Raw genomic sequence first — 19,945 nt, forward strand, 5'->3', positions numbered from 1 at the left:
CCAATACAGACAAGTTTTTCTGCAAACATTTTTCTGGTTAAGATTTCTGAGGACAAGAGTACTAAGTGAAAAAAATAACCTGTCATAATTAATATGAATACATATAACAAAACGTAATTTAGACCCCCATGCTTGCTTTGCAATTTTTAGGTCTCCAATTATGAAAAAGGTACCTAACTAAATGAGAATGGATACCTTCACATGTGGCCAAATTATTTTTACTGACGTCGTTTGAAGACATTCTCTGGTTTTGGCCTTTACGAGAAGTTAATTCTCATACTCCCTCACCAATTATATAAGGTTGCTTTCAGTCAGACAGACATTTATATTCAAAATGGGCTTCTTCTCTTATGCTACTACATAAGGACTGGCCTCTTTTTTCAAAAGAATATTGCTAGCAACTAGGTTAATTAAAGAGTACTCATGGCTTAAATTTGCCAAATGCTTACCTCTGAGACAGTATAAATATGGATTATTAAAGTTGTCTACTCAAGTATAAAATCTAGGCAAAACCCTTGTAATATAGGCAAAATATTCAAAGGCTAAGAAAAAAATTTCTTTTACAAGAAAGTGCAACTGCAGGGTCTTTTGAATGATCTTCTAGACGGTTCTGCAGAGAACTTAGTAGTTTGGCTCAGAAAGTAGAGTTCCTCATGAGGAATTAAAGTTCTTCCTAGAAGAATTCAAAGCAAAATTTCAGGCAGCTTTCCGAAAATAAACCATTAGTTTGTGGTTACACAATGAGATAAACTGGAACTTACAATAATGAAGGCCTTCAGATTTGCTGCGATTTGCAGGAGAACTTGACAGAGCTGCTCTGCTCTTACCCCGGGATGACGGGCTTTTATAAAGTTACCCAGATAGGTGGTTACAGCACTTTGTAAACATTGAGAGTAGGCATGAAATTAATCAGGAGGAAATCAGAAGTGTTTTCATGTGTGTTTCAGTGCTTTTTCAGGTCAAATTACAATGCTTTCAAATAAAACATTAAAAGTGTAACATTTTCTTGGTCATTTCCAGTATTTTACATAGTGAATGGAGAGTCATGGTGCCAGGGCTTTACATCAGTCATCCGTGACACATTCTGTCCCACCGTCAGATTTTCAGCATTTGCTCTGCGGCTGCTAGATGGTAGAGGAAGTTTTCTGTGGCTGGTGGAAATCGTCTTTGCTTTAGTGCCTCATAATTGAGCACTCGCTTTTCTCCATCATCCGAAACTTCTGAAAATGGAGCCAGGTTGGTGAAGATTTCTTTTGTTTTTAGGGAGATATCCTTTAATAGAATAGGAAAATATATAATACGCTAGTGTCCAAAAATTTGAATAGCTCTCCAGAAATTTTCCTGCTATTTTTTAAGTTTATCAGACTTATTTTATTTGTAAACTATAAAAAATGAAACCAATTTAAAACAACAAAAAATATATGGCACGGCTAACTTTGCACAGCAGCAGTGGTCAGGGTGGGGGGAATATTTTAACCTTTTTTTTTTGAAGTGCACAACTCAGTGGCGTTTAAGTACTTTCGTCATGTTGTGCAGCCATCACCACTACCCATTCCCAGAACTTTTTCATCATCCTAAACCAAAACTCTGTACACATTAAACAGTAACCCCCCACCCGCCCCTCTAGACCCTGGCAATCACCATTGTACTTTCTGCCTCTATGAACTTGCCTATTCTATTAATAGGTACTAGTGGAATCAAAACATCTGTCCTTCTGTGACTGGCGTATTTCACTCAGCATAATGTTTTCAAGGCTCATGCATGCTGTAGCACACGTCAGCGCTTCATTCTAAGGCTAACATCCCACCATATGTGCACACTACATGTTGTTGACCCATCCGTCTGCTGAGGAACATCTAGGCTGTTTTCACCTTTTGGCCATTGTGAATAATGCTGCTATGGACATGGGTACATAAATATCTATTTGAGTTCCTGTTTTCAATTTTTAATATAGAATTACCAAATCTCTATTAATGCTGTGTTTGGCTCTTTGAGGAATCTGCTATTGTTTTTAGAACAAATCTCTTCCCAGAGTCCCCTCCTGCCTGGGATGAGCAGCCCAGCACCAGCCACACAGGCTTTCCTTCCCCTTCACAGACTGACATTCCCTTTGGGTGGCTGAGGACTCAGCAGGGCTCGCATTAAAGTCATGTCTCTTTCCTGGTTTGGTGACATCATTAATTTATTCGGATATTTTTGAATTCAGAATACATACCAGGCACTACATCATACGTTATAGTGAACCATCTATGGATCACTTTTAGTCCATGAAAAACACTGTAATTCAAAACTCAAATTTATACATTTCACCAACACTGTTTTCACTCTAATGTCGATGGTGGAATGGGTGGGTAATGACCATCTGTCCAGTAGTACAGTCTCAAGAATCTGGGTTCTCAGGACAAAACCCACCCACCCCTCCCAGCCACAGCTGGATGGGCCACCAGCACTGAAGAGAACGGCGTTGCTGGCAAGTGCCCACCAAACCTGTGGCCCCTCTCACCACTCAGTGGTTATAGCTTTCACAACAACTGCTTGATTTGGGCACCAGCCCCCTGTACCCGTCTCCCCGTGGAGCCTGGCGACTAACTGGCTCATCTTCATCGGGTCTATCCTGAAGACCTCATCTGAGCAGCTGCCCATGGACCTCTCCAGTCACTTCACTCTGGTCACATGGACAGCAGATAACTTGCCGCTGCCCAAAGATGCCTTTTTGGGACACCGTTGGTGGGAAGATGAAAGCATTACCTGTATAACTTGGCTGTCTGACTTCTCTGGATCTTCTGCCGACTGGACAATTAACTGACCAATTTCTTTATGCAGTTTGCCCATTGTCATGGCCTCTGGTGAGATCAAGAAGAATATGTTATGTGAATGTTTAGACATTTACAAAATGAAAAATAATCATCTACATGACAACCCAAACGACTATACAGAGGGGATTCTGAAAAAACAATTGACAAGCCCCCACATCTCCATCCTGTTACTACACACAGATGAGATGGTTGGATGGCATCACTGACTCAAAGGACATTGAGTTTGAGTAGGCTCCGGGAGTTGGTGTTGAACAGGGAGGCCTGGTGTGCTACAGTCTACGGGGTCGCAAACAGTCGGACACGACTGAGCGACTGAACTGAACTGACCTCACACAAATACGACGACACAACAGGAGGTAAGGCATAATCATGATTTATGTACTTCATGTCCACAGTAAAAATACACCAACGCCAAACCAGAATTCTGATGACAATTTTTTCTTTCTAGACAAAAACCTAATGAAAACTGACTGTGTGTAGGTTGTAAGCCAAGAGCCTGACTTTCCTGTCCCCGTCTTCACAGTTGGGAATTCATGTTTATCTTTCTGGCAGGAATATTGTGAAAGCCGTGCTTCCTGTCAGTTCTGCAGAAGCATCTCAACAATCACGGTGTAAAGGCCCTTAGGAATGAGCCACGGCAGCAACCTAAGTTACAGTAATTACGGCTGACCAAAAAGTTCATTCAGGTTTTTCGGTAATGAACTTTTTGGCCAACCCAGTATCTACATTGCTATTTTCTGCAGCAAGAAGGTTAACAGAGATTTCGGTTTAACACTCAAGAGGGACAGGCTCCACGGGGACAAGCCCATTTTATTGACTCAGGACAGCAGGGGACAGCAGGGAGCGGCAGTTTCTGCCTGGTCCTAACGCTTCAGCAGTTTCAGTGGCCCTGGCCACAGCTAGATTTCTACCACTCCAGCTTTATAAAAGGCAACATCTCCTAAAACCCTGATACTATATTTTGAATTTTTCACCATGAATATGTATTATGTTTGTAATTTCCAAGTGAATTAAGAGAAAACAAGTTTTAGTTCTATTAATTGGAGGTTGCTAGATAAAACCTCACATAATCAGAACCCAGCTAACAAATATCCCTCACTGGCTAGCATTCAGCTGCTCCCAATTTTAGGAGAAAGAGAAAATGACAACACAAAAGCTGTTACAGGTAATTCTCACCTAAAACCAAAACTTCACAATGTCCTGGGTCTTTAGCCTCCAAGAATATTCATTCCCTGGTGTTTACTGAGACATTGTTCAAAAAGATTTTCCACACAGGAGTCACATTCAACCCTTGTGTAGTGACAGATGTCTGCACACTCTTTGACACTTTGTCCTTCATGAGGTGGACATGAGGTAAATTCTTTTCCCTTAATGACCTGCTTTAACAAATAGAATATGGAGGAAGTGACGGTATGTGACTTCCCAGACTAGGTTGCACAAGACATCGTGGCCCCTCTGTCTTGAATTACTGTTGGGGTGACCAACAGTCACGTGCTGAGAACACTCAAGCTGTGCTAGGGAAAGGCCCCTGTGGTGAGGCCGCCTGTCCACAGCCATGTGAGCAAGCTTGGAAAGGGGTCCTCTTCACTCCAGCTGAGCTTTCATTTGACTGCAGCCCTGGCAATATCTTGATTAAAACCTCATGAGAGACCCTGAGCCAGAACCTCCTAGCTAAGTCCCTCCTAAATTCTTGCCCACCAAAACTTTGAGATAATCAGTATTTGGTGTTTTAAATCACAAAGTTTAGTAGTAATCTGTTATGCAGCAATAGATATCAAATACACTTTGTTTAAACAGAAAAGTGGAGAAACAAGATGAATAGACCATTGACCTTACTAATATACATATGCCATACAGCATAAGCACTCATACGTACCCTTAACCGTTAGGTCTACTAGAATGAGTGCTGTGTTCTAGACACAGAAAAATCCATCCAGCACAACAGGTGAGTACTTAGTATTTAAATAATGAGAATCAGCCTAAAAAAATACAACTGCTTGGCTTATATCTGGTGTCAACAACAGAGAACAGAGAACTAACCTTTTGCGAGCGGGGTGATGGTGATCTCACTGTCTGCCAGATTCACAAACACATCGTACAGGTCTGATCTATTGCTCACGTCCAAGTCCACAAATCCAGCGATGTAACCTGTGTTACAGGGAGGATCAGCATTACTGGAGAAGGAGGAAATCACACTGTGAACATGCCAAAACGGGAGTGAGTCTAAGAGCTCGTCAGCTGCTTTTCTTCTCTGTGTTACTTATCCAGGGCATTTAAGCTGTATCCGTGGTATTTCTCAAGGTGACATTATTGCCAACTGTCTGAAGAAACTCACAAACCCCTCAGAATGTCCCCAAATTAGATTTTACGTCAAGGAAGAAGGCTGAAATAAAGAATCAGCTTTTTAGTTGTTGCTATTTGGGTCAAGAATGACAGAGGGAATTCCTTGGTGGTCCAGCGGTTAGGACTTGGTGCTTTCACTGCTGGGTCCTGGGTTCAATCCTTGTTTGGAGAACTAAGATCCCACAAGTCTTTATCTGTGCAGCCAAATAAAAAATAGAATCTTTAAAAGAGAATGATAGAGAAAACAGTGTATAGCAAGGATTCTCTTGACCACTGTCCCCTCCCAGGTCTCTATCGCCAAGAAGTCACAACCAAACACTCAGGTTCCTCAGGGATAGCATGGAGGAAATAGCATCATCGTCACCAACTTTAGATCAGATACAATAAACACTAGAGGAATCAAAGCAACTCAAGAATCAGCAGACTGGACTTCCCTGGTGGTCCAGCGGTTAGGAATCCACCTGCCAATGCAAGGGACACGGGTTTGACCCTACTCCAGGAAGACTCCACATGCCATGGGACAGCTAAGCCCGTGGGCCGCAACAACTGAAGCCTGTGTGCCCTAGAGCCCATGAGCCGCAACAAGAGAAGCCGCCGCAATGAGAAGCCTGCGCACCGCAGCTGGAGAGTGAACCCCGCTCGCTGCAACTAGAGAAAGCCTGGGTGCAGCAGCGAAGATCCAGTACAGCCAAAAATAAATAAATAAATAAATAAGAATTAGCAGACTTTTTGAACTGGTGTTAAAACAAAGGTTCCTTGACTTTAGATTTCACAGAGCAATACAATGAAAAGAAATTGTTTTTTGGACCAATTTTACTTTACCAAGTGAGGACATTTAAAAAACAATGGCAGTAACAAAAGAAAAAACCTACCACAGAGCACCCAGACAAAGATTCCCTCGGTTTAAGAAAATGTGATATATATGATGATGACCAAAATCATGTATCAAATATGATTCATAAAACCATGATTTCTATGATATATAAAATCATATATAAAATATAAAAAAATGATACTGCAGATTCCTGGAGAGAGAGGACACTATTCAGTGTTCCTGAGCCAAGTTGCTATCCAGATGGAAAAAACTGAAATAGTGAAACTCACACCCTACCTACAAAAACAGTAATTCCAGGTAGATTAAAGACTTAAATGGGAAAGAAAAAACTTTATAAAGTTTTATAAGAAAATATAGGAGAACATCTTTCTGCCATTGGGATAGAAATTTTCTTAAACAAAATATAAAAGATAAAATCATAAGTCTAAAAACATCCCAACACATTAAGATTTCTATTCATCAAAAGATACCATGAGGAAGATTTCCCTGGCAGTCCAGTGGCTAAGTCTATGCTTCTACTGCAGGGGGTATGGGCTCAATCCCTGCTCAGAGAACTAAGACCCCACAAGTCTTGAAACATGCCCCACTTCATAAAAAGGAAAATGAAAACGGTGCTAACTTTTAGGTGATTTTGTGTATTTTATCACAATTTTTTAAAATTTTATAATTTTTATTATAGTTGATTTACAATGTTTTATTAGTTTCAGGTGTACAAATTTTTTTAATTAAAAAAACTTTTTAAGGGAAAAAACAACTGGCTGCATTTACCAAAGAAACAATAAATAATCAACATTCCTCTTGTTGTGCTTAGTTGCTCAGTCACGTCCAACTCTTTGCAACCCCATGGAGTGCAGCCCGCCAGGCTCCTTGGTCCATGGGGATTCTCCAGGCCAGAAATACTGGAGTGGGTTGCCATGCCTTCCTCCAGGGAATCTTCCCAACCCAGGGATTGAACCCAGGTCTCCCACGTTGCAGGCAGATTTTTACCAACTGAGCTACCAGGAAAGCCCAACATTCCCCTTAGGAATGCTCTAAAATTAAAACAAAACAAAATCCCCCTGCAAACAAACAACAACCCTGGTTAAAGCCGAGCCTCTCCTCCCCTGGGAGCCTGCTGCCTACCTGGGCACATCTGTAGGGCTTCCAGCTCATCGGCATCCAGGTGCACGTAGGAGTGAAGTATGGTCCAGTCCTGCCGATGCCATACCAGGGCAGGCAGAGTCCTGGGGAGTCAAAGTGAGAACACAGATGGCTGCCAGCCCACCCCTGAGACTCCGCCCATCCTGTTCCCTCCTCTTCTGCGGGAGGAAACTGGCTTCCGGATGCAGAAGAACAAACGCTCACTGTGCCAACACCTCGAGGCTTCAGAGTAAATTAATGCAGCGTTTTGCTGTTGTTTAGTTGCTCAGTCGTGTCCGACTCTTTGTGACCCCGTGGACTGTAGCCCGCTAGGCTCCTCTGTCCATGGGATTTCCCAGGCAAGAAAACTGGACTGTTGCCGTTTCCTTCTCCAGGGGATCTTCTTGACCCAGGGATCCAATTCCTGAGTATCCTGTATTGGCATGTGGATTCTTTACCACTGAACCACCAGGGAAGCCCAAGTGTTTTAAACACAACTTTTTGGGTCAGATAAGCTACAAAAAACTGAAGGTATTAGTTTCAAAAGATCTCCATAGTTGGGGAATGATGCTTTTAAAGTGTTCCCCCATGGTCCAGTGGTTAAGACTGTCTTCCACTGCAGGGGGTGCGTGTTCCATCCCTGCTCAGGGAGTATCCCACACGCCTCATAGGGCAGCCAAAACAATAACAATAATAATAAAGTGCTCTTCCCAATGCCCCACTCTGCAGGCTGCCACAGAAGCAGTCTGGGGGTAAGATCCAAAGTGGGCCCTACAAGCAAGAAATTTTTTTGAAGCCTCCCATTTCATATTTAAAATTCCAGCCAAACTTGCAAACTACTTTGTGTTTGTTTTTATACGAAAATACGTTTTCTTAAAAAACTTCCAGTGAGACAGCTACTTCGTTCAGGAAGAAGTATGCGTTGATGCGCCTGTGGTTTTGTGAACCCTCTGGTGGCCCACTAGACATCTCAGAAACTGAGGACACTCAGGTTTCAGAAGCATAAATGTAGAGGAAGAGGGCAAATGGGTGGAAAAACACAGACTTGGGGAGTGAGAGCAGGATGACAATTCTGGTCCCATTACTGTGACCTGAGGCAAGCACCATCCTTACAACCGTAATCACTTCTCGAGTGCACACTATGTGCAAGGCACGTGCTGAGCATGTTACACAAATTATTTCCAGTCCTGAAACCAAGCTTATGAGGCGGGTATTACCAGCTTCATTTCACAGATAAAGAAACTGAGGTGTAGAAACATTACATATCCTTTACGTGGTCACAAGGCTAAGAAGTTGTCTCCCAGGACTTTACCCCAGGTCTTTCTGCCTAGCAAGCCTTTTTTCTTCTCAGTATCTAACCACTTAGCCTCGATCTGCTTATCTATAAACAGGGCAGTCACACTTCCTCCCAGGGTTCTTCTCGTGAGTAAGTCTAATACATCCAAGTGACTTACACAATGCCTCACATACAGTGATTGGCATAAATGCTAGCTCCTCTGCTTTTACAAAAGAATCTAAGAATAAATCTAAGTTAGATTTGGCAAAGAAAACAAAACAAATCTATATTTACTATATAAATAAGAGTCTGGGATAAAACTGAATGGAAGAACAACTTGCCAAAAACAGGGGTCAGGCAACTATGGCCCATGAGTGTGCTGCCCTCCTTTGCACATAAGGTTTTACCAGAACACAGTCATGCTCATTCATTTATGCATGGGCTGTCCATGGCTGTTTTTATGCAACCCATGGCAGTTGAGTAATTGGGACAGAAAGCATATGGCTACAAGGCTGATATCTACTATCTGGCAAGGGAATGTCTGCAAACTTCCTGCTCCAAAATATTAGTTCATATTTCAAAATTTAAAGAAGAATCTGTTCAAACTCAGTGACCTTGAATACGAAATCTAAACCAAAGTGGCATTTCACCCCTAAACTAACATATCTTATTTATTCCAACATGAAAACCAACAGGGACACAGAGGACCCCAAAGTGGCTGCCAACAAAGTTTACACTTTTTAATGATAAGAGATCATACCTGGTAAACTCCTGGACAGCTTCTATTTTGGGGTGATAGACGACAATTCTTTTCTTTAGCATCAGTGCTGTGTGTAAGATAACAGTTTCCATTCCAAACTGAGATACAATGTCTTAAAACAAAAAAAATTGTGAGTGCATTAAACATTATATAAGGAAATCAAGTTTTTATCAGAAATGATTCTTATCACACGAATGCATAATTATTTTCAAAACAGAGAATAAATTTCAGTAAATGTTATAAGTACAGAAGCACCTTAGTTGGTGGATGGTCATATCACTCCATACATCTGCTCCCCAGGATGGGTGTTACGGTAGCTACACCCACTCCCACAAGGGACTGGATGCTGGGTGCAGAGGTAAAGCCAGATTCACAAGAAAGGGGAATTATATGAAGGGAATCACCATCTTTGGGGTCGTCAAAGCTTAAGAAAAAAGGTTCACTGATCCCCCAAACCTACATACTCATCACTGCACAAGTCCTTGTGAGAGACAGCTGGACAAACACCTAATACCTCAACAGGGATGCTTAGAAACCATAAGAAACAGTGGGATCAGGGATGAGAATGAAGGCCAGCATCAGCCGCGGAATCCTCTTTCTTTCCTTGTTTAAGGATACAAACTCTCGGCTCAGCTCTAGGCTGGACCTTCCAGCGAGGAGAGGCAGGGAGTTAGACTGGGAACTGGGGCGGGGGCTTCAGCTCCCCAGGAGGAAGAGGTCACTGCTAAGATCTAAGGAAAGGAAAACGACAGAAGTCAGTGGAGACTTCGACCTGCGAACTTCAGCATACAGATGAAAAGAACTCTCTATAGACAGCTGGAATCACATGGAAAGAAACACCACACAAGTCTGCTTTCCTGACAGAGTTCTAACCACATAAGGAAATGGAGAACTACCTTCCCGCACAGGAAACGAATATCATGTAGATGAAAACATGTGGAAAGAGGAAATAACACTCTAATGCGAGACTGTCCTTGGCCTGGGGTTTTGTTGTTGTTGGGATGGGTTTTTGTTTCTTTTTTGCATCTTTTTTTTTTTTTTTTTACCTTTGATGGAACCCGCAAGGTATGCCTTTCGGGCATCAAAGTCCTTGCTAAGGAAAGAGCCATTTTCTTCACTCTGGCATATCCCCTTCGTGAGAACTGCGATGTAACTTTCCATCATCTTAACTGGACTCCCATGCTTCAGGTACATTCTGTGAGAAAGGACAAAAAAGCAAGCGTGCTTCTAGTTAGCATGGACCACCTGGAGTAACGTACCAAGGCCAGGCATGGGTACGTTCTAAAGAACCTGAGCCAACTTGCTAACACACTTCTGAATGCCTGCATCTTTTCATGACATGGTTACTTCTATAAATTTACTTGGAAAATATATTAGAAAAATAAAACCACCACTGGAGAAACGTTCAACAGTTCTGTGAAGTCAGCTCTCGTTACATCTGCGGAGGCCGGCTGAGGTCCTTAGGCAGGAGAATGAACTAAGGACTTCCTGAGGCCCCACTGTTCTCAAGAATACTGTATCCTTATCTGTTTTTATGTCTTACATTCACAGGTGGTGTCGTTGGGCATAACAACTCTGTTTTATTGTTGGATTTCCTTTCATAAGAAAGGAGTTTGTGCATTGCCCACAGAGAAAGCAGCAATTAGTTGTAGAACATATATTTACTATTGGAGTTCTCAGAGGTAGCTATATTTAGATAATTAAGAAATCAAACTCCTCTAAATTTCTGGTGATAAATACACACTAGATACATTCATTAAATTAAGAAGGTCCAGAAAATGCTGACAGGAAGCCAGCTCATTTACAGCTCACATGTGAAATCAGGCCCCTCTCCTGCAATCTCTTCCTGTGAGAAACTGTGAATTCTTCTAGAGAAGCAGGTCTGGGTCTACTTGGGCATTTTAGTAGCTGAAGGGGTACAAAATTGGGATGAACATAAAATAACTGTTTAAGACAAGTTCACTTGAAAACTATATTTATTGTAGATTAGGTGAAAAAAAGCATGGGATTTAACTGCTTATTAAATTTCATCAACTGTCAGTGTTTTTAAATTATTTTTGTGCACACCCTGGGGAAAAAGAGGCAGAGGATAATGAATATGGTGAACTGTCACATATAGAAAACAGTCAACCCCATTAACTCATCCAGGGCTTACAGATGAAGAAAACAGCTCCAGTAAGACATAAGGAAGGCAAGTCCAGGAGCTGCCCTGGGGTAGGGGGTCAGGAGGAAGAACTGGGGACTGGGAACTGGGGGAAAAGGGGACTTAGACTTCACTGTACACCCTTTGGTGTTATTTGCATTTCTTTTTATTATGTGCTTACATTACCACCACCAAAGCAGAGCAGAAAACCAAACGGCACCATTAAAATGATTACATATTTTAAAAATAAAATAAAATTTCATTAAAAAAATTAATTTAAAATTATAAACAGGGGTCATGGCAGTGGGCCCAGATCCCACAGAGGGAATGGACCCCGCCATGTGGGGATTCCCCGGCCACTGTGTGCAGCGTGCCGTGAAGGGCCCCTCTCACCAGAAATGGGAGAGGGCGCCTTCCCGCCATCAAAAAGTGCTTTTCTAACTAACACAACATTGTAAATCAGCTATACCTTAATCAAAATAAAAGAGAGAAAGTGAAAAAGTGTTTATCTCTGTGTGTGTAAAGAGGCACAGGTGTTCGTGGGGAGACTGAGTGTGTGTGCAGAGAGCACGGGGGTGTGGACAGGTGCCAGGGCAAACACTTGAGGGTGTTAGCAGGGGGCGGGCAGAGGAAGTGGCTGGCATCAGCTTGAGTCCGCATTCCTGTTGTAACTGTGACAGGAGGAGAGAATTCAGAGTGTGACAATGTCACAGCACGGCACAAGCTGAGAAACCCTCTGGGCTTCCTCCAGGGCAGGAAGTACGGTCTAAAGCTACCCGGCCTTTGGAGGCCCAGAGGGCCCAGAATACTTCCCAGTGAATTCAGTTGAGTAACCTAACCTTGACTCAAATGAAATGGAGTCCACCGTTTGTTCAAACACCTCTGCAGTGGCTTTAGTCCACGGCTTCTGGATGGTGACCCTAACAGTAACAATCTCCCTTTGTGTCAGTGCCTTATTTGCAGACAAATGTGTCTATTCCACAGTGAGCCACACTCCCGGAATTTATCTCATGGAGAGCAACAAGTTTTTCTTATCACAGCTGACTGCAAAAACAGTAAAACTTCATTTTGTCAAAATACAACCTAACTGTAACATTTAGATCATGAGATGGTATTCTTAGACTGTGTGTACGTGTGTGTATACGTATATAAAAATGGCAAAAATGCAACCATTTATCAGGCTTATAGTGTGAAAAACAAAAACAACACCTCTTATCCCGCCCCCCATAAAAATCTACATACTGGATGTAAACCTGAGGTTATTACATAACACTGTCACTAGATAGAATTATAATTCTATCTAGTGACAATATTAGAAGGAAAAAAAAAGCAAAACCCGAAACCCTGCAAAAGTCTTGTTTAAAGAAAAAGATAATGTCTCTCACATATAAGAGATTTCATTAATTTCACCAGATACACTTATCAAGGCAAGAAAGTAAACTAGTATACTTCAGATTAATTTTTTCAACAGTTGCGAAACTGAAGGAGTCCACTTGAATCATGATTAACCAGTTCATCAGTTTCTCAGCTCCTCAGCATTCCAGCTAAAAATATTTTCCTGTCCTTAAGCATAATTCAAAATGCCTGTTAGCCTTCCCCAATGACTCCCACACACAGCCTGACACAGATGAACCAGCTTACCACTTCCATCCCAAGGAAGGTTCCAGCTTGGAAATGAGCGGAAGTAAAATACCAAAAGTGGCAAGTGACTCAAAATACCCAGCACCTACAACAGTTGTGCAAACTGCCTTTTCTCCCCCCATCTATCATTTCCCCTGATAACAGGAGCAGTACCATAGACGTAAGACAAAATGCCTCTTTATAAAAGTGTCCAAACAGAAGGCTGAAATATGCTTCCTCATGTAGAAATCTGCTACATGACTATTGAGTAAGATCCTCATTTTTGTATATTAGCATTTAATACAGTTTTCATACAGACCTACACAATATCCTAGTGAAGGCGGCATATTTCTCTGGATTAAAATCTTTGGCGGTCAGAACAATAGAAAAATGAGTCACCTGTCCAAAACAAACAAAAAAAAGTACACTCTTTAAAGACACTTTAATAGAATTAATCTTTATTACTACATCCTAACAAGCCTCTTGTATAAGACAAACCAGCATTAAAAAGAAAAGACCAAAACAAGTAACAAGTCCTCACTTGCCTCTTTATACTTTTATGTGTATATACTATTTACAAATATATATATACACACATAAAAAATATTTTATGTATATATATACACACATAAAAATTATATATACATATATTTAATTTCCTTTTAGTTAGAATTCTTTTCCTCAAAAACATAAAAATATTTCAAATATCAGAAATGTGAGTTTTTATTTAAAACCCCCATCCTCATCAAAGCAGAATTAGGAATGCTATATCAGACCTACCACTTACTGACTATTTTTCATTAATGAAATAGAAGGATGGAAAACAACATATATATGTTTCAGTAAAAATCATACAGTTCCCCAAATAGTCAATTCTCTGTAGGGTGTTATATAGGCTAAAGGGCATTGTTATAACCTTCATTTATTTATATGCCTCTATTACTATACATACAAATTTCTGATCATCATATACCTATTATTTCCATTAGTATCTTTTTACAATTCACATTTTCTAATTATTAATCTCTGTTTTGTCTTAAACCTCTTACAGTTTCTAAATTGTTGCCTTCCTGTTACTTTAAACGTAATTCCTTACATTTAAACTGGTATCCTGAACATGCTTCAAACCATCTGGTGACTGACTACAGAAATAGCCCCGAAATGCTAAAAGAAGTCTTCACCCGGAAACCGACCAGGGGCTCAGCCACTCCGTACCAATATTCTTTTCTCTGAGAAAACCTCTTGGTTGTGCGGGACTAGGAAAGTCCAAAATGACCACATACTTACTGGCTTTTAGCCTGTCACCTTGATGGTGTCCATATCAAATGACACACACACACAAAGTCTACTGAACACACAAATTTCCTTAGTTATCCTCTCTATTCTTAACATCCCCTTATCAAACATAAACCAATAAAAAAGTTTTCTTATCCAGGATAATTATATCCTTCAAAATAGTTTTTAATTATGGAAAATTACTTCTTCTCACTTTTAATCAGAGTCAAGGCTTTGAAAACTTTTCTACATTTCTACTCCATCCAAGTGTAACCTGGGAAAAGCTTCTCTATACCAACCACAGGTCAATCAAACAATATATATATATACCAATCAATATAATGATTGAGAGTGAAATGTCAAAGAGAACATTCACAACTAAAATCATATATTTAATATTTTCCCAAAACATATTATGAATGAGGAAGTCTAAAGCTAAGGGTTATTGGAATAATCTTACATCACTTTAAATATTTTTCCATTTTGTTGACCCTCCTACAGTCATACCTTTTTCAAAATGGAAGAATCTGGAACTTCAACTGTTGTGATATAAAACCATGTTCTTCTGTACTGACCAAAGACGAAGGGATGGAGCAGTTTGTTTTCATCTGTAAGGCAGCATTTTCTCAGCAGCAGATTCCTTAAAGTAGCTGTGGTGGAAGGGTAACACCACACCCACAGAACTTCTCCATTTGTGTCCTTTTCTACGGTGGAAAGATGGTCACTGTGAGAATGCCAAACAGCAGCAAGGAAGTGAATTGATTGGTTACTTAGAGGCACTTCGTGGAATCAGTTTCAACACCCCATTTTACAAAGAAACCCAGAGCATGTGAGATCCCCACCCCCATCCCCCAGTTCTCACCTACCTCTCCTGGTCCCATTAGCTAGCTCCCCTGATCTTGAATTTTAGGCCACCTGAGTAAGAAGCTTTTCTAACAATTCATGAATGAAAATGTAGCTTTAGCGGTTTGGTAGGGTCTTCCCTATCTCCTCCCATACAAATTCTCATAAACTTATAATCACTTTACCTTACGATCTAGTTGGAAGTATGTTTAATAAATACATAGGGTTTGTTTGAAAACTGGAAATTAAGAAAATGGGGAAATCTCTGTTATATCATGCTATGCACTGATAGTATGAAGTCTATATTTAAAATTTTAATAATAATGGTTAAACAGTCACACATGAAGTTTCACCACCAAAGTCAATACCTCAGTAACAAAATAGGAGCAATTTGCTAATAAAAACAACTCCAGGCAAAAAACAGCCTAAAATTTAGAGAAACAGTAACTGTACATATACCAGTAAAAATCCAGTTTTTCATCTACATACTTTAAAAAAAAATCTTTTACTATGAAAATGTCAAGTATAAAAAAAAAGTAGAGAATGATAAAATGAACCTCCATCACTCAGCTTCAGCGATTATCAACACCTGGTCCTCCTCCAGTCATAAGGGGAAGGAGTTCCACTCACCCCCATTATTTTTAAGCCAAACCCTTTTAAATTTATGTAAACATGAAAATTTTTTTAAATGAATTGAAAATGCAGTAAGTCATCTTTTTCGTTGCTGATACCAGATAAAGTCATGGTTTAATTCAGTCTTAACTCAAAAGTACCTTCAAGGACTAAGAAGTCTTAACGAAAATTGCTCAGTCTTGCTCAGTTGTGAGTGACTCTTTGGGACCCCATGGGCTATACAGTCCATGGAATTCTCCAGGCCAGAATATTGGAGTGGGTAGCTTTTCCCTTCTCCAGGGGATCTTTCCAACCCAGGGATTGAACCCAGGTCTCCGGCATTGCGGGCTGATTCTTTGCCAGCTGAGCCACAAGGGAAGCCCAAGAACACTAGAGTGGAAGATCTCTTAGGTACTTAGGTTTTGTTTTGAAACAGTTTTAAAATCACATTAGAAATGAACACAGAATCTGTTCCCAGATAAATGCACTCCTTTGAGACAGTGAAAATAATCAGCAACATTTAGTCACATTTCCACCAGTTTTGCTAAACCCAAGGAACTTGTTTGTGCACTAGGGTTTAGGCATATGTGAAAATCTCTGGAGAATATTTTTTCAAAGGACAATGGCATGCAGAGAACGGCAGACGTTCCCCTAAACCAACCGCGTGCTCACTGTCGCTGTAGGATGGACGCTGCTTCAAAAACCATCGCACAAGGCTCGGGCATGCATTTCCAGCAGCCCAAAGATCCTAACGCACTTCCTTATACATTGATTTCCTCAAAAGAAACTGGGATTCCACCCACTATGATGATACTACATGTTACATGCACGACCTCTCTCTTCGGATGCAGGCATTCTCCCCTGGTATGAGGTGGGGCTCTGGGGCTAGACTGCAAGGGTCCCCATCCTGGGTCCACCACTTCCTAGTGTGCCTTCTTGCACAAATGACACCCTCGGCCTCCATCTGCTCCGTGAAGTGGGCATCAAACATTAGCCAGACCCCCTGGAGCCGAGGTGAGAATCAAACGGGAAACAATCGATGCAGAATGCGCAGCACCCCGGGCCTGCAGCAGGCCACCGCGTCCGAAACCGCTCGATCACATGACCGGGGCCAGCCGGGCGCCGGGGTGGCGCCCGTCTCTGCATCGCTCAGAGGGACCCCGGCCCTGCAGCCTCACAGTCGTGAGGCCTGCAAGCTGCCCTCGGCCTCACTGGGGCCTCGCCTGAGCAACTCGGTCAGCCTTCACGTCCAGGCTCGTCTGCAGCCCAGAACACCCAGGAGGACTTCCCTCCTAGAACCCTGGAGGTCTCCGGGGTCCCCCCGCCCTGCCTCCCAGGCCGGCAAGCCCCAAACAAGGCCGCCGGCGCACGGGCCCGACTGCAAGCCCGGCCCCTGCGCCGAGGAGGTGGGCCCACAGTCCCTAGCCCAGGCCCAAATTGGAGGGGGCCGTGCTCTCCCCACCGCTGGCGGTGCTGCGGGCCGCGGGAGCAGGGGTCGCCCCGGGCCCAGGCGGAGACGGAACTGGGTGTGGGCCTGAGGGGCAGGGTGCCTGTGTCCTCACCGATCAGCCCGACTCCGAGCATCAGCTGAGTCTCCGCAGCCTCCGTAGCAGCCATTTTCCGCCGCAGCCGCCGCCGCCTCAGAGCACAGATCCTAGCTCCCCAGCCCGTAGACCCCACCCCTCCTCCTGACCCGCCCACCCAGGGGCCCCACCCGCTCGCAGGCCCCACCCTCCAGGCCCCGCCCCCACCCTCCTCTAGGCCCCGCCCTCCCCGCTTTCCTGGACTTTTGGCCTCTCCACTTACTTTCGCCCCAGGCGCCTCACCCTCGAGTCCTGTGTCTTGTCTCTAATACACATCTTCATCCTCCGCCTCCTCAGTTCAGTTCAGTTCGGTTCAGTAGCTCAGACGTGTCTGACTCTTTGCGACCCCATAGACTGCAGCACGCCAGGCCTCCCTGTCCATCACCAACTCCCAGAGTTTACTCAAACTCATGTCCATTGAGCCGGTGATGCCATCCAACCATCTCATCCTCTGTCGTCCCCTTCTCCTCCCGCCTCCAATCTTTCCTAGCATCAGAGTCTTTTCAAATGAGTCAGTTCCTCGCATCAGGTGGCCAAAGTATTGGAGTTTCAGCTTCAGCATCAGTCCTTCCAATGAGTTTTCAGGATTGATTTCCTTTAGGATGGACTGGCTGGATCTCCTTGCAGTCCAAGGGACTCTCAAGAGTCTTCTCCAACACCACAGTTCAGAAACATCAAGGAGACCCAACCAGTCCATTCTCAAGGAGATGGGTCCTGAGTTGACTCATTGGAAAAGACTCTGATGCTGGGAGGGATTGGGGGCAGAAGGAGAAGGGGACGACAGAGGATGAGATGGCTGGATGGTATCTCCAACTCGATGGATGTGAGTTTGAGTGAACTCCGGGAATTGGTGATGGACAGGGGGGCCTGGCGTGCTGCGATGCATGGGGTCGCAAAGAGTCGGACACGACTGAGTGACTGAACTGAACTGAGAATCAGTAAGACTTGATTTCCTTTGCTCAGTGCGCTGGCATCTGCAAAACAGACTGTGACGTGGACTAAAGGCTGGGAAGATGGTAGAGCACAGTTCTTATCTGTGACCATCTCACAACAGGCGAGAAAACAGAAGAGAGGGAACACATGACCAGATCTATTGCTTCTGGGACTTCAGACCTAGAGAGGCAAATTTGTGGAAAGAGAAAAAAGCCTCAGAGGTGGGGCAGGATGAGAGCACAACCTTTCCTTGCCCTGTTCAGGTGGCTGTGCTGTGGGCACCTTAAGTACTTCCTCTACAAGTGAGTTAGGGACAATCCCCTATGGCCAAGGCCCATTGGTGTCACCTTAGTCTCTGGCACATTCTGGAAGCATTCAGAAAATAAATGAGGATGAGATGATGACCAGTAGATACTGAACCAAAGGACTGGAAGGAGATGGTGGTATATACCGGGAGGGAAGGGGGACAGGCTAGGGAGTGCAGAGGTTGTCTCTGCAAAGTGTGATTGGAATTTTCTCCCTCCCCTTTTACTTCCTGGTGTGGCCAGACCTGCCAGACAGGTTCTCCAGAGTCAAGGGGAAGAAGCAGAGGGTGGAGAGAGGAGAGGCACCCCAACTTTTGGTGATAAAACTGACTGCTGGGTGTGGCAACACAAACTTGAGTTCTAATCCTAGCTCTGCCCCCTCATAGCTGTTTAATCAATCTTCTCTGGGCTTGTTTTCTTAGTGATCAAATAGGGCTAATCTTATTTTCCTCTGTGTTTGTCTTAATAAGGGTTGGACCAAGAAAAATCTTTATGCTAATGTTATAGATAAGAGTAGCCTTGTGGAGAGAATGAACTAAACTATGGTGGCTGGAGTCATGGCAGGACAGGCATTCAGGAAGTTTCTTTCCTTCTTTGTCCAAGTATTAGTTAAAAGGAGTGCAGCAGAAACTAACCAGTGGTGGCATTATGCTTCCAAAAAAAACTGCAAGGAAAAGTATTGGAAGCAACAGTAGTAGTTGCTGGATTGGGTTCTAAGGGAAGGGGTAGAGAGATTCAATCAGTTACCAAGAAAGTTGGAGATAAATTTCTTCTCCCAGAATATGGGGGCACCAAAGTATTTCTAGTCGACAAAGATTGTTTTTCATTTAGAGGTGGTGACATTCTTTAAAAGTAAAAAAAAAAAATAAAAAATAAAAAAATAAAAATAAAAAAATAAAAAATAAAAAAAAGTGGGTGCTAAGTCACGTCTGACTCTCTGCGACCCTTTGGACCGAGGTCCACCAGGTTCCTCTGTCCATGGGATTCTCCAGGCAAGAATACTGGAGTGGGTTGCCATGCCCTCCTCCAGGGGATCTTCCCAACCTGGGGATTGAACCTGTGTCTCTTATGCCTCCTGCATTGGCAGATGGATTCTTTATCACTAGTGCCACCTGGGAAGCCTGTAGACTGAAATAAATCACTATTGAATTGGCATCTGCCCATTCCACTGAAATATTTCATCATGTAAATAATTTCCACGTCTCTCCTTTATAATAAACTAATGATGGCACCCCGACGTGGAGAGCATCTCCAAGACCACCCCAGGTTCAATAGCGTGTGGGGATTCAGCACATAGCTGTACTCATGGCTGTAACTTATTATAGCTAGAGGATACAAGCCAGACAGCAAAGGGGAAAGGCATGGGGGTGACAGTTGGAGGAGGCCAGGTCCAGGCTTCCAAGAATCATCTCCTAGTGGAGTCATGTAGGATGCACTTGGCTTCTCCAGTGACGCATAGTGACAGACATGTGAAATGTTGTC

At 42.9% G+C, this 19,945-nt stretch overlaps 1 protein-coding gene and 1 pseudogene across 3 annotated transcripts; one reads left to right on the top strand and one right to left on the bottom strand.

Annotated features, from left to right (window-relative positions):
* Positions 1 to 54: 54 nt before the first annotated feature.
* DENND10 (DENN domain containing 10) lies at positions 55 to 17,330 on the bottom strand. 3 transcript variants are annotated; one of them, XR_011462813.1, is made up of 10 exons: positions 17,205 to 17,317; positions 14,695 to 14,891; positions 13,232 to 13,311; positions 10,196 to 10,344; positions 9,150 to 9,261; positions 7,117 to 7,217; positions 4,857 to 4,964; positions 2,749 to 2,843; positions 762 to 1,272; positions 55 to 673 (listed from the first exon to the last, which is right to left on the bottom strand). XR_011462813.1 is itself a non-coding variant. In XM_005902789.3 (9 exons), exons 1-9 carry the CDS (start codon positions 17,257 to 17,259, stop codon positions 1,096 to 1,098), a joined length of 1,074 nt encoding a protein of 357 aa, XP_005902851.1. In that variant the 5' UTR covers positions 17,260 to 17,317; the 3' UTR covers positions 55 to 1,095. The 3 variants fall into 3 exon arrangements, 2 of the variants coding, with proteins under 2 accessions (XP_005902851.1, XP_070220089.1); XM_005902789.3 differs by having other exon boundaries at positions 55 to 1,272; XM_070363988.1 differs by lacking the exon at positions 13,232 to 13,311 and having other exon boundaries at positions 55 to 1,272; positions 14,695 to 14,911; positions 17,205 to 17,330.
* A 1,690-nt stretch (positions 17,331 to 19,020) lies between these two features.
* On the top strand, positions 19,021 to 19,313 carry LOC102272680 (10 kDa heat shock protein, mitochondrial pseudogene; annotated as a pseudogene).
* The last annotated feature ends 632 nt before the right edge of the window (positions 19,314 to 19,945 follow it).

The sequence above is a fragment of the Bos mutus genome, chromosome 26, assembly GCF_027580195.1.
Source record: "Bos mutus isolate GX-2022 chromosome 26, NWIPB_WYAK_1.1, whole genome shotgun sequence".
In the NCBI taxonomy this organism is placed as follows: Eukaryota; Metazoa; Chordata; class Mammalia; order Artiodactyla; family Bovidae; genus Bos; species Bos mutus.